This window comes from Esox lucius, chromosome 12 (assembly GCF_011004845.1).
Source record: "Esox lucius isolate fEsoLuc1 chromosome 12, fEsoLuc1.pri, whole genome shotgun sequence".
Taxonomy (NCBI): Eukaryota; Metazoa; Chordata; class Actinopteri; order Esociformes; family Esocidae; genus Esox; species Esox lucius.
The window spans coordinates 17,647,488-17,673,778 of NC_047580.1; the positions used below are offsets into that span (position 1 = coordinate 17,647,488).

At 44.5% G+C, this 26,291-nt stretch overlaps 2 protein-coding genes across 6 annotated transcripts in view; both read left to right on the forward strand.

Annotated features, from left to right (window-relative positions):
* The window catches only part of lamb2l (laminin, beta 2-like), a 43,767-nt gene extending 42,701 nt beyond the window's left edge, over positions 1–1,066 (forward strand). For all 4 annotated transcript variants that reach the window (XM_013136422.4, XM_020051814.3, XM_013136423.4 and 1 more), the window contains exons 34-35: positions 385–550; positions 860–1,066. In XM_013136422.4, coding sequence (XP_012991876.3) covers positions 385–550; positions 860–996 — 303 coding nt within the window. In that variant the 3' untranslated portion in view covers positions 997–1,066. The remainder of the gene's footprint in view (positions 1–384; positions 551–859) is intronic.
* Positions 1,067–4,083: 3,017 nt separating this feature from the next.
* Positions 4,084–26,291, forward strand: part of lamb2 (laminin, beta 2 (laminin S)) — a 31,630-nt gene continuing 9,422 nt past the window's right edge. Inside the window, exons 1-18 of one of the 2 annotated variants that reach the window (XM_029124022.2) lie at positions 4,084–4,254; positions 4,426–4,506; positions 12,490–12,659; positions 12,815–12,950; positions 15,709–15,782; positions 15,905–16,093; positions 16,300–16,363; positions 19,889–20,088; positions 20,232–20,352; positions 20,480–20,668; positions 20,899–21,078; positions 21,285–21,397; positions 22,172–22,251; positions 22,378–22,513; positions 22,609–22,767; positions 25,064–25,191; positions 25,796–25,931; positions 26,014–26,206. In XM_029124022.2, coding sequence (XP_028979855.2) covers positions 4,476–4,506; positions 12,490–12,659; positions 12,815–12,950; positions 15,709–15,782; positions 15,905–16,093; positions 16,300–16,363; positions 19,889–20,088; positions 20,232–20,352; positions 20,480–20,668; positions 20,899–21,078; positions 21,285–21,397; positions 22,172–22,251; positions 22,378–22,513; positions 22,609–22,767; positions 25,064–25,191; positions 25,796–25,931; positions 26,014–26,206 — 2,299 coding nt within the window. In that variant the 5' untranslated portion in view covers positions 4,084–4,254; positions 4,426–4,475. The remainder of the gene's footprint in view (positions 4,255–4,425; positions 4,507–12,489; positions 12,660–12,814; positions 12,951–15,708; positions 15,783–15,904; positions 16,094–16,299; positions 16,364–19,888; positions 20,089–20,231; positions 20,353–20,479; positions 20,669–20,898; positions 21,079–21,284; positions 21,398–22,171; positions 22,252–22,377; positions 22,514–22,608; positions 22,768–25,063; positions 25,192–25,795; positions 25,932–26,013; positions 26,207–26,291) is intronic. The other variant, XM_029124023.2, reaches the window with a different exon arrangement.

Genomic DNA, 26,291 nt, shown 5'->3' on the forward strand with positions numbered 1-26,291 from the left:
TTCACCTGCAAGGAGATACGAACTCGGGACCTATAGTTGTTGTGTTTCTGGTTTGTGTGTTAATTTGTTGTCCTTCATGTTGACTTGTTGATCATTGTATCTGGTTGTTGTATCTGGTTGTTGTGTCTGGTTGTTGTATCTCATTGTTGTGTCTGGTTGTTGTATCTCATTGTTGTATCTGGTCGTTGTGTCTGGTTGTTGTATCTGGTTGTTGTCCTCATTGTGTCTGGTTGTTGTGACTGGTTGTAGGGTCTGTTTATTGTCCTTCATGTTGACTTGTTGTTCATTGTGTCTGGTTGTTTTATCTGTTTTTATGTCTGATTTCTGTGTCTGGTAGTTTTCCGTCATGCTGACATGTCTGTGTTACTGATTCATGTCCTCCAGGGGCTGAATGAGACAGAGGGTCGTTACAAGGAGCTGCAGATGATGGTGGACTCTCTGGGTGGGGCCTCGGGGGGCCTGGATAGTATTAACCAGAGGGCCAATGAGATCAAGAAGGAGGCTGAAGACCTGCTCACTAAGGCCAACAAGGGCATAGAAACACTACGGAGTATGTAATCTACTGCCCTATTACACCTGACCCATGATCAAATAGATTGAGCGTGGGGGTGGAGAGCATTAAAAGAATTGTCCTGTTTATGTATAGCCATGTATAAGTATACTCTGTGGTCACAGGATATCAGCTTGTTGTCTCTGGAGAACTGAAGAATTTAAATGTTTTTTGACCAGGGCTTGTACTCAGCTAAACAGTAGTGCATTATATAGGGAATCATCATGATTCCATTTTTGGCAGTGAAACCCTGTTTCACAAAGGTCGCTGTAGTGTTATGTTCTTATAATCTGTTCTCTGTTATTTCAGAGCTTGAGAGGACGTTCCGTAATAATGAGCAGAGAATGCAGGACCAGCGAACAGAACTAGGGGAGTTGGAGAAGAATGCCACAGATGCACGGGAAGCAATACGAAAGCAGGTGCATACATACAGCAACTGTAACTGATAATGTGTATTAAACAATGTAGGGGATAAATGCTGTATTAATAAACGTATACCACTGGTGCTTTATCACATTCTTTCCTTGTACAATTTTAAATTAATGTGTGAATAATATAGGAACTGCTATTGACAGAAAGAATACCGGGTCATGTGTACAGTACAGCTGTTGTCCATTAGAACAAAGCAGGAAGCTGCTTCTGATGCTGTGAATGTGCAAATAAAACTGCAACTCCCACAGAGAACAATGATACGCTGAGTCCCCTATGGAAAATGTACAATGTACTATGGGTAAATTGCAACTGGATGACTTATTGATCTATAGATTATACTCAGTAGTTATTTATGATCCAACGTCATTTTGAGATCTGTCAGTTGACAGTCACCTGCAATCATTTTAATCCTCTCAAATACAGCCATGGTCATTTGCTTCTGTCAAAGATTAGAGTAATAACCTCATTTCATGGTTTTGACATGATTTGCACCAGTCGGTTAATCTTGTCTTCAACAAAATGAATTTTGTGAATTACCTGCATGCATTGTTCCTAAAATATCTTCGTCTACATATAACAATAGATTAACACAAATTGACGTAACAACGAACACACATATTTGTACTTTTACATGCTGCCATTGAACACATTGGTTAAACATAAACAGCCTAGGTTAGAAAAATGATGTGAACCTCTAGGAAAATGACTAAAGTCTCCCTTGCACAATAAAAAATACATTACACTAGTGAGATTCAAGGGAGGGTGCCATGGAGGAAACCACTCCTCTCCAAAGAAATGACATTGCTGCCCATCTCAGGTTTGCCATAAATGACTGGATATTCCACAACACTAATGGAGCATATTTCTATGTACAGACAAGACAAAAACAATATTTTTTGGCAAGAGGACACAACATCGTTTGGAGAAACAAATAATGCATGCTGACACCAAATCCTCATCCCAACCATTAAGTGTTGTGGGGGGAGCATCATGGGTATCAGGAGAAGGTCAGCATGGCGGTCCATCATCTGAATCTTAAAAGATTGACCCTAAACACAAAATGAAATCTACAACAGAATGGCTTATGAAGAAAAACATTTCCACCTTGGAATGGCCAAGTCAGTGTCCTGACCTCAACCCTTTTGAAATACTATGTGACTTGAAACAAGTCATTCATACAAAATATCACAAGGGTATCAATGAACTTAAACAGCTCTGTAAGAAGAAATAATGCAAAATAACCTTTGTTCAGGTCTGATCCGCCACTACATAAAACACTGGTATAAGTTTTAAAGAATATCACATTAGTCCATAAAGAATGTCACATTAGTCCATAAGGAATGTCACATTAGTCCATAAGGAATGTCACATTGGTCCATAAAGAATGTCACATTAGTCCATGGGCCAGGCAGGAGCTATGTCTGGCTAACTTGCAGTGATAAGATCTCAGTCATTTTCTTGAATTACAAATTGTGTGATAGCAATGCAACAAAGAAGTCTTTCTTTCATCCCTTCATCCAATTCATTTTTATATTTAATGCATCAAACACACACTGACATTCCAATTGAAAAAGTAATATTTTATACTTACGAGAGACAAATGTTATTGTGCATTATTTTTGTAACCGAAAATGGTCTTCAACGTATGTAAAAAAAGCTGACCCAAAAAACGAATCCTTGTGAATGTCAGCTTCCTTGATTTATAATTGACACAGACAAATGTAAATAAATATTTTATAGAATGTTTTTGTCATACTCTAGAGTTCTATGTCTTCTTGCACGTCATCTCAATTGATCAGAGTTTTCTTCCAATTGAAAATGAATTTACATTACGTACACCATTGGGGGGCGCTACAGAATTACATTTGACTTCTCCCTTTTTACGTTCTGAGAATGCGTTGAGGTTTCTACCTTCCTCAAAATTATGCGTGTGGGTGTGTGTGCTCCTTAACATTAAGTGTGTGTATTCAGTTAAATTCCTATGCATCCCCGAGTCTTCTGATCAGTCAGTCTGGAAGGTCATCCTTTCAGGATTATCCTCTCACTAGAAGCATACCATTTCTAATGACATTTTGCTCGTGTATATAGAGAAACAGATGAAGAGAGTTTCTGCATGAGAGAAAGCGAGAGAGCTATGTGGTCTGTGGGAGAGAGGAGTGAAAACAAGAGTAATCATACCATATGGTGGAACAGTTGGCTTTTTGACAACATAGTGGGCCAGGTTTATGGGGTATAACGTAAGAAAGAATGTCCACCGCAACATAGATTGAATTGTTAATAGGCACACATAAACAATGTATTGATTTCAGAGGCAAGCACATATATTTGATTCATAATGCATTAGCTTTGTTACATAGATTGTTATTCTAACCATTATGAAAACTTGATAGAAGATCTATAAAATGTGTGATCGAAAAATGCTAATTTGTGTAGGCCTTCCTACTGAATACGAATTTTCCCAACCACCTGTTAGGAGGGAGCATGGTTTGTGATGGTAAAATATCTGGTGTGTCTGTGCGCAGCATGTACTGTTCGCTGAAGCAATCAAAGGGAACCTAATCCGTTTTCTCCAGGGCGCGCATTCCTGTTTCGAACACGCGCATCTATTCTCTTGACACACACACGGGTCTTTCGAAAACCGGTTGTGGATTTTACTCTATAGAATAATAACTTTCACCAACTTCTTCGAAAGTCAGACTGCTTTCAGGAGCAGCTGTCTGTTGTAATTATGTGTACAGTTACAAGAATACAAACTTTATTAGTTGAATTGTCAGCACTCTCTTTTAATATGATCAAAGTATTCGAGGATGAGACTTAACTGTTCTTGAATAAGACCCTTAATTAGATCGTCTGCTAAATTACTAAAATGTGAATCTACATTAAATAATATGCATAAATAAAAGCCCCTAAACTGTATAACTGGACTTAATCAGCTCAGCCGTGAGAGAGCTTCACATCTAGTTTAATTTTCCATAACCACAACGAATAGTAAACCGTTTAACAAGGGTATTTCACTATAGATGTTAATACACTACAAAAAAAACGAAAAAAACGCTTGATCATCCAGAAGCGCGCTAGGGTCCATTCCTACGAAACGAGGCTCCGCTGCGGAGTTTCCGACAAACGAGACTCAGGACAGAACTTTTGGAGAGTGGTCGCCAGACTTCAAATAATACTGCTAACTCCGCTCAACCTTGCATCAAATGAAACTGGAGGACTCGAATGAATTTGGCTTGATTTTATATACAGGGAAGTCAACGTAATATACAAGTGTAAGTATATTTTCCTTATCTCTGAAGTAGTTATTTATATATTAATTATGTTATTACAGTAAACCCTCCATCCAACAAACTTTACATTCTAATGATGTCGTAAGAGTTCCTGATGTTTTTCTTCTTGTAAAAATAAAAGACAATTATTCTTAGTAGGCTATTTCTATGCAGAATTTTCAGGCTGAATCTACAACTCAAAGGAGACTGATGAACATAAAGCCATGCACGCGTCATTGGTAATGTTTATATGTGGTAAGTAACTTGTAAAAATTTTCATACCCTAAGCTAATGTAGCCTACAAAGAACTGCTCCTGGATAGGACATTTGTTATATAGATGTCTTGCGAACATGTGATGGAAAATGTAAAGGTTAAAATTGCGTGTCCATGATTGATGGATGACACAAAGGCAGGCAGAGGGTTGTGTTTAGAAACGTTTTCGGTATCCAGTGTAAGCACTTTGTGACAACTGCTGATGTAAAACGGGCTTGATAAAACAAACGGGCTTGATTGAATGACTAATTAGTTTACTGTCTCCAGTTCAGAGACAAAAACATTGCCTGTTTCTTTTTTGGATTCCCTCTCTTTAGGGATCCATTTACTATCCACAGCCAGGCAGCTATACATGGTGTTAAATTCCCTATCTTCCTGGGTGGTGTTGGTGGTCTCTGGATGTGCTGCACGAAAGTAAACCATACACTCTGTTTATGGTCCTCCTAAAACAGTCCAGCTGAGTCCGCAAATAGAGGCACTCCATACCCCCCTAGGAAGGCACCACACTGTGTGTGTGTTTGGGTGAACTAACCGGACTCCAATCTAGATACTATAGCAGTGAGATGACCCTTACCTGTCTGTTAGAATTACTGTTTCTTTTTCCAGTTTCGCAGGCTATGGCTAGGATTTGTTTATGAGGGTGATTGGGTGGGAATGGAGGTCAGTTTGGGGTGGTGTAAGGTCTAAAGCCCCATATACTTGCCTGAGGTTATGATGTGTGTCATTGCTCTTCCTAACCTGTCCTAGGTTCATTAAGCCGGTAACGGAGGGCTCTTCCACCTGGCAGTGTGGTCTACAGCAGCCTGTCATTACAGACATACAGGGTGATCTCTTTAGAACCCTGACGCCAACGTGTGTGACCTCTGAAGGTCAGGGTTCATTTACATCCCCTGAGGCCATTGGGCTAGACTAGGTTAATTGCTCTACATGTTTGGGTGAAAGGAAGGGCTCAAAACCAAGACAAAGATCAGCTCCCCCTTTCTCTTTTGACTTTTCTCCTCATTGCTGAAATGTAGGTCTTATAGGATTAAAAGAGCAATACGGGGAGGGGGTGTATATCGATTTTAAATATGTACTTAGTAACTGAGGCTTCTTTCCTGTCTCATCCTTAAAATTGAACTGGTGGTCTTAGGTGGGACTATAGACAGTCAGGGAATGACAGGCCATGGTGAATGGGTCATTGTATCACAGCGGTAACCATGTAAAACCAAGTGAAAAGACTACCCAGGTGTTCTACACGTGACCCCCCTACTTCAGTGATTTGTCAAAGGTGATCAGCAGCTGTGTTAAGAAATACACTGAGCAGAGACCTCCGTATCCATGTAGAAAAAGGTGTGTCTTCAAAAGGCTGAACAAACTGTGTTCTTTTGTAAATCATTCTGAAAGACTACACTGGTGATGACTGATAATGTCCACATGAAAGAGAACAGAAGCCTGTCTTATAGAACCAAATCTTCTGTTACGCAGCTTTCTTACAGTCTCTTGGAACATTAGCGTGTTTTTGTCTACCTTCCTTTACGCCTCTCCATACATGTGCTTTTGACTGTGTGTGTCTGTGTGTGAGTGTGTGTGTGTGTCTCGGTGTGAGTGTGTGTGTGTGGGGTGTGTGTGTCTGTGTGTGAGTGTGTGTGTGTCTCGGTGTGAGTGTGTGTGTGTGGGGTGTGTGTGTCTGTGTGTGAGTGTGTGTGTCTCTGTGTGAGTGTGTGTGTGGGGGGTGCGTGTGTGTGTGTGTGTGTGAGGGCAGGTGAGCGACAGGCACGGGCCGTCCCAGTGTACAGTAGCTGTGTGATCCTGAGCTCCCCTGTGAGCTGGGAACTAGGTGGATCCCAGAACAATGGGCTTGTAGAAGCCAAACGCAACCACCAGTAAGAGAGGGGGTGGGGGGTGTAGAGAGGTGGACAGACGTTTTGTGTTATGACAGAGGAGGGGGGTGGTGAATCAGATTTCCCCTCCTTTGGGCGGAGGCTGTTCTTCACCCCGAGAGGATGGAAAAGGATGAGGAGATGGTCTTGGGGCGACTTCCAGCGCTGTTGATATCCCTGTTTAACTTGACCCCAGTGTGTAGTTGATGTATGCCTCTGTTTAGTTTACTACTGTGGCTATTGTCAAGTGTGTGTTGGGGCTTGTATATCATGGCTAATCACCTGTTGTCAGGGCTAAGTTGAGGATGTGTACAACGTGAGTGCGTTTGAAGTTAAGAGTGTAAACACAATGTATCACTTTTTAGATTGGATTGATTCCTAGTCATTGTCACTTGAAACCTTAAGCGTGCCGTCTATTTTTTGCTACTTTGCCTGCACGCTCTCTGCTGATGGCTGGCCATTGCCCTGTCTTACTGTGGACTTTCATTTAAAGCCCAATCAGATCATTTGAGTACCTCGAGCTTTACTTCAAAGTATACCCGTTCCTCTACCTGGCTAATACCACTCTGGTCTCTTGTCAGTCATCGCTGGGAATAAAGCTTTAGTGGGCTGTTTTCCCATGTCTATAAATGAAAAAAATAACCTAACCCTCTGGGGAGAAGAGAGGAGAAAGGCTGCACTGTGTGACTCCTCCAGGCCTGTCCTGGTCTGCCACTTTCCTCATTAAAATCACTCCATGGCATTCACATATTGTACATCTGTGTTTCACAGTAGTCGTTCATAGCCTGGAGCCTCATGGAGGTGGTCAGCCTTTCCAAGTGACCTTTTAACACTTCAGCACCGTCTCTACTGGCACAATCACCAGGTCAGACTGTTGCCTTGTAGAACTACTCACCGGTACACCCAAGAGACCAGACGGCGGTCACCTGGAACTGACTGACATATGTGAACCCCCACAGGGCAGGAGTGGCCAGGCGGGACGTTACACATGGATTTACGTGGTGTCAAAGTGTGAACAGGGGACCTGTATGTTAGAGTCAATTGGGGCTGACTCTGCTCCATTAGCCATCTCTCTGTTTTCGGGGATACCTTGCAGAGAAATGACAGGAAATCCCTGGCTTTCCAGATGTCAGACTCCAGCCTTACCCAGGTCATTCCTCTATGTCTCAAGGGACAGGAAGGGTCAGCTATTTGTCTTGGATCACCTGAAGGGGAAAGAAAAATAGCTTCCTACTGTCTCACACAAGCTCGCAAGGTTATTCTGAGATTGTACAGGAAATCAATTCAGATAGCTGACAGATGTACACTGAATTCTTTGCTTGTTTCCCTGATAAATTGTATCAGCAATTCAAGTACACATGGACTAAAATGACATATCCCCAGTGTACCTTCTCAGTAGCAACATTAGCAGGAACATTAGTGTGAGTGATTGTGATTAGCTCATGTAGTTATACATCTGCTCTGTGTTTGGCTCCGGCGGCGATGTTAAGTGAATCTACATCTTTCACTCCAGCTGGTGAGAGAGCAAACAGAGCCCCACTAATCAGTACATAAATCAAACCCGGCAGCCACTTGACTGCTTGGCGGCTCCCAACATCTGCAGCACATGTGTTTCTGACTGGCCAGTGGGGTTCATATTCAGCAACATGGCAAATGGCTGTGAGTATATCTGGACCTCTAGGAGGGCCACGGCGTTTCATAGGCCTGGCAGGGCTCAGGGGCTGTCGCTAGCCTCTGGAGACTGGGGCCAGAGACGCTGGGAGTGGGATCATGGGCACCAGATGTGTATCCAGCATCCCTCTCCAATGCCCACCTGTTGTGGATATGTCTGACGTTCTCTCATGGTGGAAGTACCAAGAGGCTTCAGGCTCCCAGCAGGAGCAGATGCTTCTTTAGAGACGGGGCTGATTATTGTCCCAGCCGGCTGGGTGATGAGGGCAGTAGTACCAACCAGTACAGTAACCATCCTCAGTCAGGAGTTCTGCTCGCCCTCCCTTCCTCAAGGGAATCACAATCCGTAGTGAGATTCCCAAGATTCCATACTGGAAGGGAAGTGAGAAAGGAGGAGACCATGAAGGGGTCAGGCTCTGGATGTGGGACTGGACAACTCATTAGAAGAGACCAGAGAGAGGAGGACAGAGAGAATGTAAACTAATTAGCGGGAGGGTTTCAAAATAAAAGGCTGTTGACTTTCTCCTTCTTTAGGGTAGCCTGGTTTACTGGGCCAGTGCTATACTTACCTGTACTTTCTCAAAGCCACACCCACATTCTGGTCAGGTGCTTTATGCCATGCAGAGACATTTGTCTGTCTGTGGAACTGTTCTTATTTTGGTTCTTTTCTTCCCACGCAAGCTGCTCCAGGAGCTCAAACTGCTGTCATCGGCTTTGCTATAAGCAAATCTTACGGTAGCATCGTTTCCGCACCCCTCTGTTTGTGGGTACACCCTCCTTTTCATCTTAAGAGTGTCTGTGTGTTTGTGTGCTTTGTGAGAGTGTGTTTGTCTTGGTGATTGGTTTCAGTGTTTACTCCTACGACTCTTTCTTGTCTATGTCACCTAGTCAGATTGGAATGTGTCGTCTGGTTGCAACAGTTTCAACCATTCCTGTCTGCTTCCAAACATTACCCAGAGACAGGTCTTTGCTGCTCTCTCTCTCTCTCTCTCTCTCTGTGCCTCGGTGTCTCTCTCTCTCCCTGGAAATGATGACCCGAGCTCTCTATGTTAACACTCCTAAGCCAACCTAGGAGATCACAGTGCCAAAAATCTATATGAAATTTGGAGAAAAGTGCTGCGCGGGCAGCTGTGTAACGTAGCTGACAGGCACAGCTGGGTTAATCCATCCCTTCAGAGTGGGTCAGGACAAGAAGTGGTTTCACATAGACACTTCTACTGTCATACAGTACACCACTTACTGACGGAGAAAGAGGGGGGAAAGGGGAGAGAGCAGAGAGAAGGTGGTGAGAGGAGGGGAAGAGAGAACGAAGGAAAGTGAGAGGGAGGATAGTAAGAGAGAGGGAGAATATTGTGTGAGAGGCATAGCGAGGGGGTGGGGAGGGGGAAAAAAGCTCTGTTTCATTGTGTTGTGGTCCTGTCCATTACGGGGAGATTAGCCTTGGCGTGGCCTACTGCATAACAGAGAGGATGCTGGGTGCTGTCCAGTCCAAACTCATTACACTTGTTTTGAGAAGAGAAGGAAATAACCATTATTACGCAAAACAAACCACATTTCTAGTTCAATGTAGGCTACATATACACTCAATTTCAATATAGCCCAGGACATCGGAGAGAACGAGCCAAGCTAGAGCTGCCTGAGACCAAGCACATTTAATGGATTTCATCTGTCGATTTTGGCCAAAAAAAGATGGATGTTTCCTGTTAGCATGATGCTCAACAATAAACATATATATAGCTTAGTTTGGTGAGTATAGTTTCACTAAACTCTCCAATGTGGCTAAGCTATCATCTCTCCTGGTATGTGGTTAGGCTAATTGCCAAACAGAAGACTACATACATTTGCTGGTCTGTGGTTGCGAAGCAGAAACTATATATGTTTAAGACAATCCCTTGCGGCTTGTCAAAATTATTTCAGCTTTAATAGTGCTGAATTTAAATAAAAACTAAATAAAACTGAAAATATTTCCCAATGTTTTTTTACTTAGCTTTGCACCTAATGTTTGTAGTTCCAGTTTAGTTATTATTTTTGCAAATGTCTTGTCTCATTTTAAATGTGTTTATGAAAATGTCTTTTCATATGTAGTTGTAGTCTTAGTTTTCGTTAACTATTTTAACCTTGCAGTAGGGCTTTGTTAGTTCAGTGTTACGCCTCCCCTCTCAGCTGTCAGCCTGCATTCCTCCCTGTCTGCCCAAGTAGGGATAAGAGGAGAGAATGGAAGCAAAAGACTGAAGAGAGAAAGAGGACATGATAGAGAGACAGAGAGAGAAAACACAGGGAGAAAGAGAAGATCAGAGAGAAAGAAGAAGAGAGTGAGCGAAGTGGAGGAGAGAGAAGGACGGAGAGAGAAAGCTGCTGATATGAGATGGCCAAAATGCTGCTTTTCTTTTACCAAATATGCTCTTTTTAAAACATCAAGTGGGTATGCCATTTGTTCCAACCAATTTGATATGGCTTACTGAAAGGGGATGTTATCTCATCTCATCTCCTGTACCTTGTTCTCAAACATCATAAGCTTTCACACTTCAAAACTACATATACTGTGTATATATATATATATATATATATATATATATATATATATATTTATATATATATATAACCTGGTCAGCTAATATTCTTGCATTCTGGAGGCACATGGATGTCATCTCCACCAGTCTCTGCTCATGGGAAAGGGGTGTAGGATGTCTGTGAAAACTCCCCGACACGGAATGACAGACAGACCCACAGACAGGATAAAAGAGAGGCCCTAAAATTACAGTGTATACAGCCCCTCCCCCATCCCCACTCTGTACAGACTTTACACACCTTGGAGTGTGTGCCAACCACCAAAATAGGTATCACGTTGCGTCTGGATGACTTCTCTCAATGTCTCTACAAAGGCTTTGTATTAATACATCAGCTTTCTCCCACTCTCACTCCGTCTCTCTCATCCCCCTCTTGCTCCCTTCCATACATCTCAGGACCAACGCCTTTTCAGCCCAGGAAGGAAATGTGTGGTGCATTTATGTGTCTTAGGCTGTAGTTTGTTTTGGCCTCTAGTTTTTAAATCGTAATTCTCTCTGTCCTAATTTGCTGGGTGACTGTTGAGGCACTGTGTGGTTATGGTGTCATTATGTAGGTTTAGGTTGGCTTATGATCACAGTGAGGTTTCCTCTCTCTCAGGAAATGGAAATGAGGTAAGATTACTATAGAATTAAGATAAATGGATTGAGGTGATATAGTAATTCTTACTGAAAGAAATGTGTATTCATTTTCCTGTTGTTGTCTGTGTACACAAATGCCCTGTGGTAATAGGAAACACTTAAGGAAGCATATGATCTTGGCATTTTCAAAGGTACAGTCAATATTATGTGTTGAGTGAATGCTAATGTCTATGACCGCCCGTGTGTGTTTTTCTGCGTGGGTGTGTAAATGTGGGTGTGCGTGTATGTGTGTGTATATGTGTGTGTGTGTGTGTGTATATGTGTGTATGTTTGGGTGTGTGGGTGTTCAGTGCCTAGCAGTGGCACCAGTGTGAGACTTGTCTGAATGCCAGGCAAACACCAGCTTTCTTCTAGTGTTTTTGTTGATCGAATCTGTGAAATTTTCCCAGGAAACTTCCAGTCCAGAGCAGTCCTAAAACTCATACTACGCACACAGTAAATCCTGTTGATTTTCCATACAGACAGTCAGACTCCTTTCCTGGCCCAACGCGTCAGACTGAGGGTCTCCTTTGGCGTCCTACTGGTGCTTCAACAGAAATATAATGATGTATTTACAGATGTGGACTAAAATGTTTTGTGGGCTTCTGGGGGGGGGGGGGGGGGTCATAAAGGTTTATTTTCAAACACCCCAAACACAGTTCATCTTGCAGGTCACATGAAGATACATGCACTGACAGAATAATACACGCACTTCCAAACAGACCTACAGTATGTGCACACGTGCACACGCTTGGACTCGGCTGTCAGAGCAGGCCGCCTCCCGATTGACCTTCGGGTCTATTTCCAGATTTAGCATCAGTTAGGGCCCCATGTCAGGTCAACAGTTTTGGACTCAAGCAGAGGGAGGCGCCCCTCACCAGTGGATCCTCTGAAGGATCATCTTACTGGGTGTTGGATCAACATTGTTATTCCTGATAATTAAAAGTGCCTGTTTAACTGCAGGTCGCCAAGCAGAAGCGTTAGTTAGGCTCTGTTTTGGTGTCTGGATTAAACCTGTGCCTACTTCCCCTTTGACAACCTTTTGCCGCACAGTTTTGAGTTCATGGTCCTAAAATGTCTTGTCAGACAGGAAAGGGGAGTGAGAGATTGTCTTTCAATGACAGAGGAGTGTTATCAACCAAACGTTTTTCATCACTCTCCACTAATCTGGGATAACTGCCAGCTGTGATGTCGTTTCCTGTCCTTTTGTTCATGAACCTCATTCATCCTCCTCTTTATTTTCAAGCCCTGGCCTATGCCACCGCCCAGGACCCAAGCCACGCCCACGGCTGTACCCATGGCAGCTGTTACCCAGCCACGGGAGACCTGCTGGTGGGGCGTGAGAAGAGCCTGAAAGCATCGTCTACATGTGGCTCTAGGAGGAAAGAGCCTTACTGTATCGTCAGTCATTTACAGGTGTGTGCGCGTGTATAGTGTCTGTGTGTTTGTGTGTGAGTTGGTCGTGTGTGTGTGTGTGTGTCTCTCCAATATCCCCTCATTTCCCACACCTACCATCTCCTCTGTCCTGAGCTTCTGTTTGACCTCTGACCTGTCACCTCTGACCCCGGCAGGATGAGAAGAAATGCTTCCAGTGTGACTCTCGCCGGCCTTATGACACTTTGTACAACAGCATCAGTCACCGTATTGAGAACGTCATCACCACCTTCAAACCACATCGCAGGAAGTCCTGGTGGCAGTCTGAGAATGGTGACACTTCTCATTACACTGCATTCATCAGGGGGTGCCTACATATTGCCTAGACTGTTCCGTTTATATGCGGCGTTTCATGTTAAAACGTGCCTAAAATCCTTCAGTATGTTAACAGCTTTTGAGGAGGTATAGCAAACCTTTTGCTTTATGAGAAACAGTGTTGAATATAGTTACCAGTTTAATGCGCCGTTTCTGCCCCTGTCTCAGGTGTCGTGATATGCAGCTGCTTGTGCTTTGAACTCATGCAGAATCCATTTCAGAAGGAGTGAAAAGGCCTAATCTGGGACACTAATAATAATAACACGAGTGGAAATAATGTGTGGATAGAAAAGAGGGACAGAGTGAGGAAGGAGTTGTTAGAGGGTTTGCTTTGGAAAAAAGAGGGAGGGAGAGAGTGGGGAAGGGGGAGAGGGGCGGAGGGAGAGACGGGGTGAGAGAGAAGGGGTGTGAGAGAGAGGGGGAAGGAGAATGGGGATGAAAAGATTCTGTAAGCCTGTGTGAGTCATCACAGTGGGTTCTGGTAACTCTGTTCTGAAGGCCTTCAAAGCCCAGAGGTGAATACACCTACATCAGATTAAATTACCCTCCGTCAGAATCACTCTGCACTGTATTAGCCTAAGATACTCTGCCTGGAGCAGGCCCAGATCAGCCACAGACCCACAGCTGTGTGGAGGGGATAATGACAGAGCAGGGTGTACCCTGGCAGGAGAAGAGAGGAGGGCAGAGGACGACTGGGGGCTGAAGAGAGAGAGTGAGGGGTTACACAGAAGCAGGGGGAGGACATGATGGAGAGACCATATCAGCAGACTATCTAACCCTTCTTCACTGTTAATACTGAGCTCAAATCGCTGCGAACAAAAGCCCCATTTCAGGTCTATTTCTGAGTTGCTGGCAACTGACTTTAATTCTGGCTGTACTCTGTAGGCTGGACAGAACACTTGGAGGTGGGGGACAGGAAACAGTCACTATTTTTACTTTCAGTCTCCATGGTGTTTCTGGCAGGGCTTTTAGAGTATGTGACATGCAGTACAGTGCTATTCTTTTACTGCACTTGTGACAGTCACAGCCCATTACTAGAGGACCTCCCCTAGGGCTTGGTGGAAGGCTGGGTTGGGTGGTTACCTTATGGCTGCCGGTTATGAGAGCCACAGGGACCGTTTCTTTTTTGTTTGCTGTTTCAGACACCAAGCAGGATGTAGGAGTGGGCTCTTTCCATTAGCGGAGTGTGCCGGTTCCTAATTGCTCTCCTTTAGCCAAGCTTCACAAGAGCGCTGATGTTAAAAACATTTCCCTATTCAATGGGTCCCTCTCCCCTTCTTAAATTCTTTCTCTCTGGTCCTTTTATTTCCCCTTCCCTCAATCTGCTTCTCTCTGCTGGCTGCCCAGGTTTCTCTTTGTCCCTCACTTCCTCTCCTCTCCTTTATCCCTTTCTACCCTGACTTCTTGGCTCAAACACACCCAGCCTCTCCTTTCCTCTCCCTTCATTTCCTCCCAGATTAGTCTTGCATTAATGGAGAGGTTATGGTCTGCAGGCTTTCATTAATGGGTGGAGGTCATGGTTCACAGGCTCTCGTTAATGGGTGGAGGTCATGGTTCACAGGCTCTCATTAATGGGTGGAGGTTATGGTTCACAGGCTCTCGTTAATGGGTGGAGGTCATGGTTCACAGGCTCTCATTAATGGGTGGAGATTATAGTTCCAAAGCTCTCATTAATGGGTGGAGGTTTATGGTTCACAGGCACTCATTAATGGGTGGAGGTTATGGTTTCTTAGACTTGCATTAATCAGTGGAGGTTATTTTTCACAGTCTTGCATTAATGTATGGCGGTTATGGTTCATTTCCTTGCATTAATGGGTGGAGATTATGGTTTCACAGTTTTGCATTTAATGGGTGGAGGTAATGGTTCTTAGCTTCACACTCTTACTCACGAAATACCCAGAAGATTCTTGGGACCTCCATTATTTCCAAAGACTCTTTTACTTATATTTTTCCATCAGATCACTACAGCCTTCCTGAGGGGTAGCTAGTCTGCCTGAGGGTTAGCTAGATTTCTTGAGGGGTGAAGCTAGTGATGCTAATGTTGGGGTTCTCCCCAGACAGTTCTACTTTACTAGCTGTCCATGTTATCATCATGTTCCTGACATTTGTTTTCACTTCATTCTGCATTTGAATATCATAAAGGAACCTCAAAGCGCTTAGCTTTATAAACACTCGGCTTGGATGATCTCTGAGTTTCCCTTTGAGCTATGTTGTGGCATGTCGAGAAATTAGCTGTTAGAAATGTGTTATGTGATTTTGTGTGTTATGATTATTATATTATTTATATGTAGTAGTAGTTATATGTTCCGCCTGGTGGAAGGGGAATGCCCTCTTGAATAAGGCTCTTCCACTACTTTTGGAATTTCAGACTCTCCAGTCCTTTGTGAATAACGGGCCAACTCAAGGGGTTCTCCAGGATTGGTACTCAGGAAGTGTGGGCTTATCCATGCAGAGGACCATGTATTCAGTCAAGACGTGAATACTTTTTTCTTGTTTAGATGCCATTGATCAAGAGACAGACAGATAGGCAGACAGGCAGACAGACATGGTTTTCCATCTCAACTGGTGGTTAAGTCATAGCTGTTGTCACTCATGGGTTTGCATGTGCAACAGACACTGACAGGATACAGTATCATAAGGGTTAAGTTCATATATTTTAGATTCAGTAGCAACAACTTGGTGCTTGATTTCTGACTCCTTCTCGTTTTGTCTTCAGGAAAGCCTGATGTCTTCATTCAGCTGGACCTAGAGGCCGAATTCCATTTCACTCATCTTATCATGATCTTCAAGGTAAGATGTGGATACTTTTGTAACCCTTAGACAGTGTGTCAAATCCACGCTGTGTATAACAGTGTCCTGTCTTCAGATATGTCTTCATACATGGCACATCTCATCCCTCCCGTGGTATACAGACGTTTCGCCCTGCAGCCATGGTGATTGAGCGATCGGCAGATTTTGGCCGTAACTGGCAGGTGTACCGCTACTTTGCCTATGACTGTGCCTCCGTCTTCCCGGGGATATCCACGGGTCCCCTGCGCAAGGTGGACGATATCATCTGTGAGTCGCGCTACTCCGACATTGAGCCGTCCACTGAGGGAGAGGTAAGTGGGACTGGCTGTGGAAAAATCCCTCCTGAACGCACGACACTCGAGAGATTTGGGGAAAATGCTGGAAATCGGTTTAAAATATGTATAAAAAAGCCATCCCAAAAATGAACAATATCTGGTGCTGAGTGGGTCACTACTTTTCTATAACCGTCCAATGAAATGTAATTTAGCTGCTTGTACTGTCCCTGTTTCTCCTGCAGGTGATCTACAGAGTTCTGGACCCTGCCATCCGCATTGAGGACCCCTATAGCCCCAACATTCAGAGTAAGAGGCACTCACCAGTCACCAGACCTGGGTTCAAAATACAGTATCTCACAGAAGTGAGTACACCCCTCAGTGTAAATTTCACTTAGAGTTGTGCTCACTTTTGTTGCCAGCGGTATAGACATTAATGGCTGTGTTGTGTTATTTTGAGGGGACAGCAAATGTACACTGTTATACAAAGTGTCATTTCTTCAGTGTTGTCACATGAAAAGATATAATCAAATATCTACAAAAATGTGAGTGGTGTACTCACTTCTGTGAGATACTGTACATCTGTATTTTATAATAGAATTAATTTGCTTGTTTGCCATACTACACAAGTTTATCATACCAGATATCTCCATATAATGTTTATCTAGTCTCCCTTTGAGGCTACGCTCCTCAGGCTGGGGAAGTCTGCAGAGCAGAGGGGCTTGTGTGGATGAAACAGTGATAGGGCGTGTCTTCTACTGGGCTGTCTTAGTTCCTGTACTGTCTCTCTGCCATTGGCTCATCAGATGGAATGACATGCGATGAGGGGCACAGCTGCAAGGGCTCAAAAGCAAATATGTGTACAAAATGTTTGGGTGATGCTTTGAGAGCTACTTGCCAAAACACTCCAGAAATATTATGAAGAGTGTTTTTAATGGGATTGTCAAATGTTTTTTCAACACACACTTTGGAGAATATTTGAGGCTTCATTATTTTCAAATGTACATCCAAATACATCGAGATTGACATCTTGTTTTCCTACAAATAACATTTTTCCAAACACTTTCTTGGGATTATTGAAATAGTATTTGAACGTGGGTTCGGCTAGTTTCCACAACTGCATCCAACATGATACAGCAACTGCCACTCAACCGTACTAATCTCAATCAGCCATGCTCAAACAACTCCTAAACATAACGGGCCGTGACAGGCTGCTGGATATGTCTGGAGCCAAGTCTATTATGGGAAAAGGCTGGATGTGAAAACCAGCTGCTCTCTCTCCAGCAAACTATTCCTTCTGTTTTGACTGACATGGGTTCACTGTTATCCTGGAACGAGAGTGCCAATGTACATGTTGAACCTCACCCTTTAACTGTGTAGGTTTTCATGTTTTCAAGACCGACACACTCTGAGCGAGCACAAGGCCAAGCTTAAGTCTCACTCATTCACATCACTTCACACATGTATGTCTTATCGGCGTTCGTTTTGAGGAACGTGTTCCTGCTGTAGTGGAGGCAGTGGAATTTACAAGCATTCCACAAAATATATACACTGAGAGAGAATTAAGCCTGTGTGTCTGGGGATGACGTTACAAAATATCTTTGGTTTGGTTTTTACTTTGGTTTAGTTTGATTTAGTTTGAGCACTTTCCCATGAAGAGATCCTCCACTGGTTGGTGAGTTGGTGAAACTTTGGACGGGTGCGACATGAGCATGTTAATTATAGCAAGGAAATGATATTAGTTGTGGTCTAAGTGATGCTCATAAGAGCTAAACCGTTTTGACCCAGTATTCCCCAAACTCCTGTGAAACACTGGAATTCAGTTCCCACTGGTTTTTGAGAAAGGGAGTTGTGTTTTTCCTGTCAAGGTCCAGAGAACAGACCTCTTCTCTTTGTGAGAGGATACGCCCAGATAACCGGGAGACCAGGATGGATCTTATGCAAATCTTTCTATTCTTCAGTTGAGCAGTGACTCCTGTACCATAGATATGTCAAACAGAGGTTAGTAATGGAAGTAACCACATGAATAATGCTAACAAGTTTTGTTGATTTATAGCGCAGATGGACTCCCCCAACTTAGCATCTTTGCACTGAGGTGTGAATTACTCTTCATTTGTTTGTGTTTAAACACTGTAATGAAGTGCATTGAGAGAGAGGGAAAGACAGACAGAGAGGGAGATATAGAGAGATGGTGTGTTCCACTCCTTGCCTGAAGCTCATTTCTCTGTGCTGTGGACTGACCAGCTGGAGCTGACTGACAGTAGCATCCTGCCACCACTCAATGAGACTGCCTCAAGTCTGTCCCAAATGGCACCATCTTCCCTTCCTAGTGCGCTACTTTTGACCATACCCATTTGAACATTTAGGATTTAAGTTACCATTTTAGGACTGGGAACAAGTCTGTCCCTGCCCCTTTCATCCCTCTTGCCCCCGACCCCTCCTCCTCACCCTTCCTCCATGGGTTTCTCCTCACCTGTATCAACCCCACCTTTCACCCTCTGTGATCCATAACCATGACCCAAAACGCTGTCTGGGATGCTCAGCAACTGGACTGTCAGGCTTGGCTTGGCCTTGAATAGTTTTTACATTGTTCATGTGTGTGCAGGTCTGAATTAATGGATAATTGATGGAGGATCCAAAAGCATTACTTTGGCCTCCACTTTCTCCACATTTTGTTGTGTTAGACTTCACTTGTAATTGATTAAATATATATTTTCGCAGTCAATCTGCCCATAGTACTCCGTAATAACAAATCCAAAATGTGTTTTTAGAAGTTTGTGCCAAAGCTGGAATATCTTGTGTACATAAGTAATCAGACCCTTCACCTTGACTCTCCAAATTGAGCTGAACTGCATCCAGTGCCCTTTGATCATCATTTCGATGTCTCTAGATCTTGATTGAAGTCCCCTTGTGGCAAATTCCTTTGATATGACTAAGAAAGAAACATGCCTTTCTATATAAGGTCTTATACTTCACAGTGCATTTTAGATCAAAAACCAAGCCACGAACTCTAAAGAACCTCTGAGATTGAATCGTGTCGAGGCATAAATCTGTAGAGGGTTATAAAAAATTGCTGAAGCATTGAAATTTCCCAGGTGGACTGTGGGATCCATCATTGTGAAATGGAACCACCAAAACTTTTCCTAGAGCTGGACTTCCAGCCAAACTGAGGAACCGGCTAAAAAGGACCATGTTCAGAGTGGTGACCGAGAACCCAATGGACACTGTCACAGAGCTTCTGAGTTCCTCTGCAGAGTTGGGAGAACCTTCCAGAAGGACGGCCATCTCTGCAGGATTCCATCAGTCAAGCTTTCATGGTAGAATGGCTAGATGGATGCCACTCCTGAGGAAAAGGCATATGGCGTGTTCCCTGAAGGACTATTTGGCCTGGATGCCAAATGCCACATCTGGCAAAAACAAGTTACTCATCACCTGGCTAATACCATCCCTACAGTAAAGCATGTTGGTGGGAGCACCATGCTACTGGGATGCTTCCAGTCAGTGCTTCAGAGGATCTACAGGGAAACATGGGAGAAACTGCCCAAATCCAAGTGTGCATAGCTGGTAGAGGCATTCCAATCTGTAATCGCTGCCAAATGTGCTTCTTCAAAGGATCTGAAGAGTTACATCAATACATTTTTTATAAAATATAACGTGTTTCATTTCATAAAATGTGGTCAATTATCAATTAAGTCGTAACACAACACAGAGTGGAGAAAGTGAACGGGTCAGAACCCTTCAAAGGCACTAGATGGAACTAAAATATACTGTAGCTTTTAGTGTTGTATACCTCCTCATATGCCTCCCTCACCCTCCCCTGCTTGTGTCCTGCAGACCAGCTGAAGATCACTAACCTACGTGTGAACTTCACCAAGCTGCACACCCTGGGAGACAACCTGCTGGACTCCCGGCAGGAGATCAAGGAGAAATACTACTATGCTATGTATGAGCTGGTCGTCCGTGGCAACTGCTTCTGCTACGGTCACGCCTCTGAATGCGCTCCAATTGACGGGATTGTGGATGAAGAGGGCATGGTGAGTCAGGGGGGCACAGCACTGCCCCCTAGCTGTGTGGAGTAACCCCAATCTATGATGACTGTTGTGGTACGTAAGCAGCTTATTTCTGAAACTTGCTTCTATTCTGGGACTTTTGTCATTTGTTCCGTCCTGTCTGTCAGGTCCACGGGAGATGTGTCTGCAAACACAGCACCAGGGGGCTGAACTGTGAGCTGTGTGACCACTTCTACAATGACATGCCTTGGAGACCGGCTGAAGGACGCAACACTAACGCCTGCAAGAGTGAGTGCTGGAAGGCCACACCAAGACAGTGAACATTATGACTTACGTCCTACTAACCACTGATACCGCCAAAACAATTGACCTTCCATTCCAACCTAAATTAATATTCAAATTGTCTTTAATCCAGAGTGCAATTGTAACAGTCACTCCAGCGAGTGTCATTTCGACATGGCGGTGTACCTGGCAACCGGCAACACCAGCGGCGGGGTCTGTGACGACTGTCTCCACAACACCATGGGACGCAACTGTGAGATGTGCAAACCCTTCTACTACCAGGACCCCAGCAGAGACATCAGGGATCCAGGGGTCTGTACTGGTGAGTAGAGGGGATCAACCACCTGTACGGACTGGGTCGCAGCGAGTGTGTTCCTCACGTGAATATACTGTGCACGAATGTTGGTTTATTTAAACGTTTGGAAGCCTGGTATGGCTTTACGTCCGTGGGTTGCCAGTGTGTTTGCTGTGGGTAGGCTGTGCTGCTGTACTGTAAATGGGAAGGTTACTAAGCTGAGTGTTGACAGGGATTGTGGTGCCTTCTGTCGCCAGCCTGTGACTGTGATCCCGACGGCTCTCTGAACGGGGGCATCTGTGATGGGCATGACGAGCCATCCCTCGGCATGATCGCTGGCCAGTGTCGCTGTAAGGACCACGTGGAGGGACCTCGCTGTGACAAATGCAAGTTGGGCTTCTTCGGCCTGAGTGCAGAGAACCCCCGTGGCTGCCAGCGTGAGTGGAGCCATGATTCTGGCTCACAGTCTGGACTCATTGTGGTCCGAACCACCTTCCTTTTGTGCTGCCTTTATTTTTGAGATTTTGCCGCAAGATTTTGTGCATTGTTTTTTTCGTCTCTCAGTATCTTTCAACACATTTTACATTTTCAAAAGATTTCTGTTCCACTTTTCCCCCCATGTCCTCTGCTCGGGCCCCCTCAGCCTGCCAGTGTGACCACAGGGGAACTGTGTCAGAGAGCCCACGGTGTGACCCTGTGAGTGGGGACTGCTTCTGCAAGCGTCTGGTCACCGGACGCAGCTGTGACCAGTGTCTGGTGAGGGTCCAGGAGAGCCTCCCTGTTCTAACTGTAACACACACAGATACCCTCACGCTCTACCACAGATACCCTCACGCTCTACCACAGATACCCTCACGCTCTACCACAGATACCCTCACACTCCATCACAGATACTCTCATGTTCTACCCTCACACTCTACCCTGTCTTTCATTCATACCTTCCATCGTGCTGAACTGTAGGTGTTTCTGAGTGGTTTACATCTCCCTGTCACTCACCTAACGTCTTTGCTGTGCCAGTAACATTAGCCTGGAATGTGTAGCCCTGCTTGGGGCTTCATGTCTAAATTTAGCCCAGAGATATCAAGCCATTCTGGCTGGTGTAGGTTACAGCATGCCAAACATGGGCAGCACTGGCCCTCACTGAGTGGATTCTGAACTCTCAGAGGTGGCAGAAAATCTTGTTTTAAAGAGCAAACCACAATGTTGCCCTAAAGTATATTATACCATCCTGGACACTAAATCACTTTGATATACAGGATTTATATGTACACAGCGTCATTACGGAACCAGGAACACCTGGACGAGATATTTGAGTACTTCCCAATGACTCATTCACATTCAAACCCCTTCAGCTGATATATGGTCCAGTGATGGGCTGAGGCAGTTGGTAGTTGGAAATGGAATGTGTCTGGTGTTAACAAATTACTGTCTGTCTGTCTGTCTGCCTGTCTGTCTGTCTGTCTGCTTGTCTGTCTGCCTACATGTCTGTCTGCCTGTCTGTCTGTCTGCCTGTCTGTCTCCTGCCCACAGCCAGAACACTGGGCACTGAGTCATGACCTGAATGGATGCAGAGACTGTGACTGTGATGTGGGCGGAGCCACAGATAACCAGTGAGTAACATGTCTGCTAAAGCCTTTTTCAGCATCCCAACACAACACTAAATGCACTCTTATGGATTTGATGCGTGTTGTACAACCAGACGGTTACTGCATACATTTCCTGTTGGTCTTTCCCAGCTGCTCAATGGAGAACGGCCAGTGTCGCTGTCGTAGTCACATGACGGGCCGTCAGTGTACCCAGGTGGAGTCGGGGTCCTTCTTCATGTTTCTGGACTACTACACCTATGAGGCTGAGCTGGCCGTTCTGGGACAGGAAAGTAGTGCTTCTCCTAAAAATCGAACTGGGGTGGACCCTTATTTACCGGTGGAGTTTTTGTCTGACTGTTTGGTGTTGGTGTGTCTCTCCAGGGCTGCAGTGTGGAGCAGCGGGAGCACCAGTCTGGGCGCCCGTCCACGTGGACAGGTACTGGCTTTGCCAAGGTCCCTGAGGGCAGCAGCCTGGAGTTCTTCATCACCAACGTCCCCTACTCCATGGAGTATGACCTCCTCATCCGCTATGAGACACAGGTTAGTGCCTGATCAGAGGACCACTGCTGGCTCAAAATAAGTCCTGGTGGCAGCAGTTATTTTTCCGACATGTTTTCTTGTACATTTGCCTTAGGTTGTGAGAATGTTCGCAGAAGGTTGCGCAGTTCTAAAATCCAGTTATTACTGGTTATTACTTTACTTGGAAACCTAATGACAACGTTCGGGGGAATGTTCTGAGGTGGGTGTTTGGGTACCACATTTTAGTTGATGTTAGGAAAACATTCCAACGCTCTTTAATTGAAATAAAACATTTTATTTTCATTATTAAATTTTATTTTCAGAAAAAAAAATCTTCTATTGCACAGCAAAGTAACCTAAAACACAGAATAGCTTACAAACTCCATTAAACATAATCTTAATATGCTTTGCTCTCTAACAAAGAATTCTTACTTACAATTCTATTTTAGAGACATGGCAATATTTATTTAATCATATTGTACAAACAAAACTGAGAGAAGGCCCCTAACTGATTTTAAGATGTCTTCTATATCGACGGTTTTCAGGTCAGCTGCAGAATGTACGGTACCTCGTTCTGTGCAGGCTTAACATATTGCCCCACGGTGGCAACGAGTGCCATGTCAGTGACAGAACAAGGGGAATTATAGAGCACTAGCAGAAAAAGCCTTCAGTTACTGCATTCCAAAACTGCTTTTGGATTCTAATTGGATTCAAGGCTTGAATGTTTGTCCTGGTTAACATAATGTTTGTGTCATATCAGACAAGAGCAGAACAGTCATGTATTTAACTCATGGAATTGTGATAATATGGATGAATGAGTCCTGTGCATAGTGCAACTTGTTAGTCTTAAATGTACTTTATTTACTACATTTTTGTCTGCTTGAAGTCAAGAGAAAAGTCATGTTTATGTTAAGATTTAGTATTGATGAATGTGAATGAATGAACTGTTTTGGAAAATGCCACAGAAAATAAATGCTTGTTAGACAATTAAATAACAGATAGTTTGAGGATTTTGAGCTATGCTTAGGTGAATGAGGGCCTGTTTTTTAAATGAAACTCAACAGTCCATTCTATTCTCATAGGATATCTAAACATGCCCTCCTGCTTCATTTGGACATTTTCCCAAAACATTGTCACTGATGGTAATGTCCAAAACAGGTGGCCATGTTAGAGTGCATTAACAGCGTAGAATCAGGAAATCAAGTGCTTAGGGATTTCTGCTTTCAGTAAGGGATTGTCATCTGTGATTCATATTTGGTACTGTGGGGGAACAACATATTGGATTCGATCAAATGTAATACTTGCAGATACTCAAAGAAATTACTGTGACATCCTCAAATGTTTGATATTGATGGTATACCTTTCTGGTACCAGAGTTGTACAATTCTTTTAGAAACACCAGAGAGAAGGACTTGGTAATATTAGGGGAGTCAGTGTATAAGTAATCGTTCCAAGCTGTTTGTAAATATAGTAGGAAATTGGGGAGAGACATAGGGAACTGACACTGGAATAGGGTTTAGGGCCCAGGGGGGCATTTTATTCAGGGAAGTGGGTGAGGAGGAGAGGGGAATGCCAATCCGCTGTCATGGTGAGGCGTGGTCATATCTGTGGTGGCTGTCATGGTGAGGCGTGGTCATATCTGTGGTGGCTGTCATGGTGAGGCGTGGCCATATCTGTGGTGGCTGTCATGGTGAGGCGTGGTCATATCTGTGGTGGCTGTCATGGTGAGGCGTGGCCATATCTGTGGTGGCTGTCATGGTGAGGCGTGGTCATATCTGTGGTGGCTGTCATGGTGAGGCGTGGTCATATCTGTGGTGGCTGTCATGGTGAGGCGTGGTCATATCTGTGGTGGCTGTCATGGTGAGGCGTGGTCATATCTGTGGTGGCTGTCATGGTGAGGCGTGGTCATATCTGTGGTGGCTGTCATGGTGAGGCGTGGTCATATCTGTGGTGGCTGTCATGGTGAGGCGTGGTCATATCTGTGGTGGCTGTCATGTTGAGGCGTGGTCATATCTGTGGTGGCTGTCATGGTGAGGCGTGGTCATATCTGTGGTGGCTGTCATGGTGAGGCGTGGTCATATCTGTGGTGGCTGTCATGGTGAGGCGTGGTCATATCTTTGGTGGCTGCCCGGTGACTCTGTGTTGGTAGGTGTCCTAAATAACATGGAGGTTGCAATTCACAAAGTTTTGTGGCATGAAAAATGATTGTTATCATTCCAATTATAATATAAATAGATATACCATATGCACACACACACACACACATATTTTACATGGTGTAACAGCATATAACAGTTAGGTGCGTGTGTTGTGTTAGATGCCGCGCGACTGGCAGGAGGTCCGCGTGACCATCGTTCGACCAGGGCCCATTCCCACCAGCAGCCCCTGTGGAAACACCATCCCTGCAGATGACCTGCTCACTGTGTCCCTGCCTGCTGGATCCAGGTGAAATACACACACACACACACACACTGACCAGTACCTCATCATGACATACACACACACACTGACCAGTACCTCACCATGACATACACACACACACATACACACTAACCCAGTGGTTCCCAACCAGGGGTACTAGGAAAACACTTATGACACCATAGACTTACTAGTGAAATGAACATGAGGGGGTACTTCAGGGGTACTCCAAGCAGTGCAAATTCTTTTTGGGGGTACAGTAACTGAAAAAGGTTGGGAGCCACTGCACTAACCAATACCTCACCATGACATACACACACACACACACTAACCAATACCTCACCATGACATACACACACACACACACACCAGTACCTCACCATGACATACACACACACACACACACTAACCAATATCTCACCATGACACACACACACACACCAGTACCTCACCATGACATACACACACACACACACACCAGTACCTCACCATGACATACACACACACACACCAGTTCTCCCCACTGTACACGTTTGGTTCAGGTCACACCAAATGCCTATGAACTGATGTTAGCCCATATGGTGGATTTAGCTTCTCCTTAATATGTAGTTTAATGGTATGTGTGCTACAGGTTTGCTGTGTTGCCTCAGCCTGTCTGCTTGGAGAGAGGAGTCAGCTACACCATTCAGTTTGAGTTCAGTCGCTATCTGGACGGGAACAGCATCCTGATTCTGGGTACAACAGCAGCCAACATTCTAGTGGACTCTGTGAGTACCAAGACTCAACAAATTCTATTTTTCTGTTCTTTTTATGTAGTCCAGCTTACCCTCACCACTCCTCTATTACCAGATCTCCCTGCTCCCTCGTTACTCCTCCCTGGAGATGTTCATTGCCGGCGACCCCACCTCCATCGCTCGGAAGCAGAGCTATGAGCGCTACCGCTGCCATGAGGGGGCCAAGAGCGTGACGCGCCCCCAGATCAGTGACGTCTGTGCCAAGCTCATCACCAGCATGTCGGCTATCATCAATGACGGAGCCCTGCGTAAGTCATCCATGCTCTCTTCCAGTACATACCTCATAAACACCATCAGCTCGTCGTCAAGGTGTTTCGAAGTGTTCACTTGATC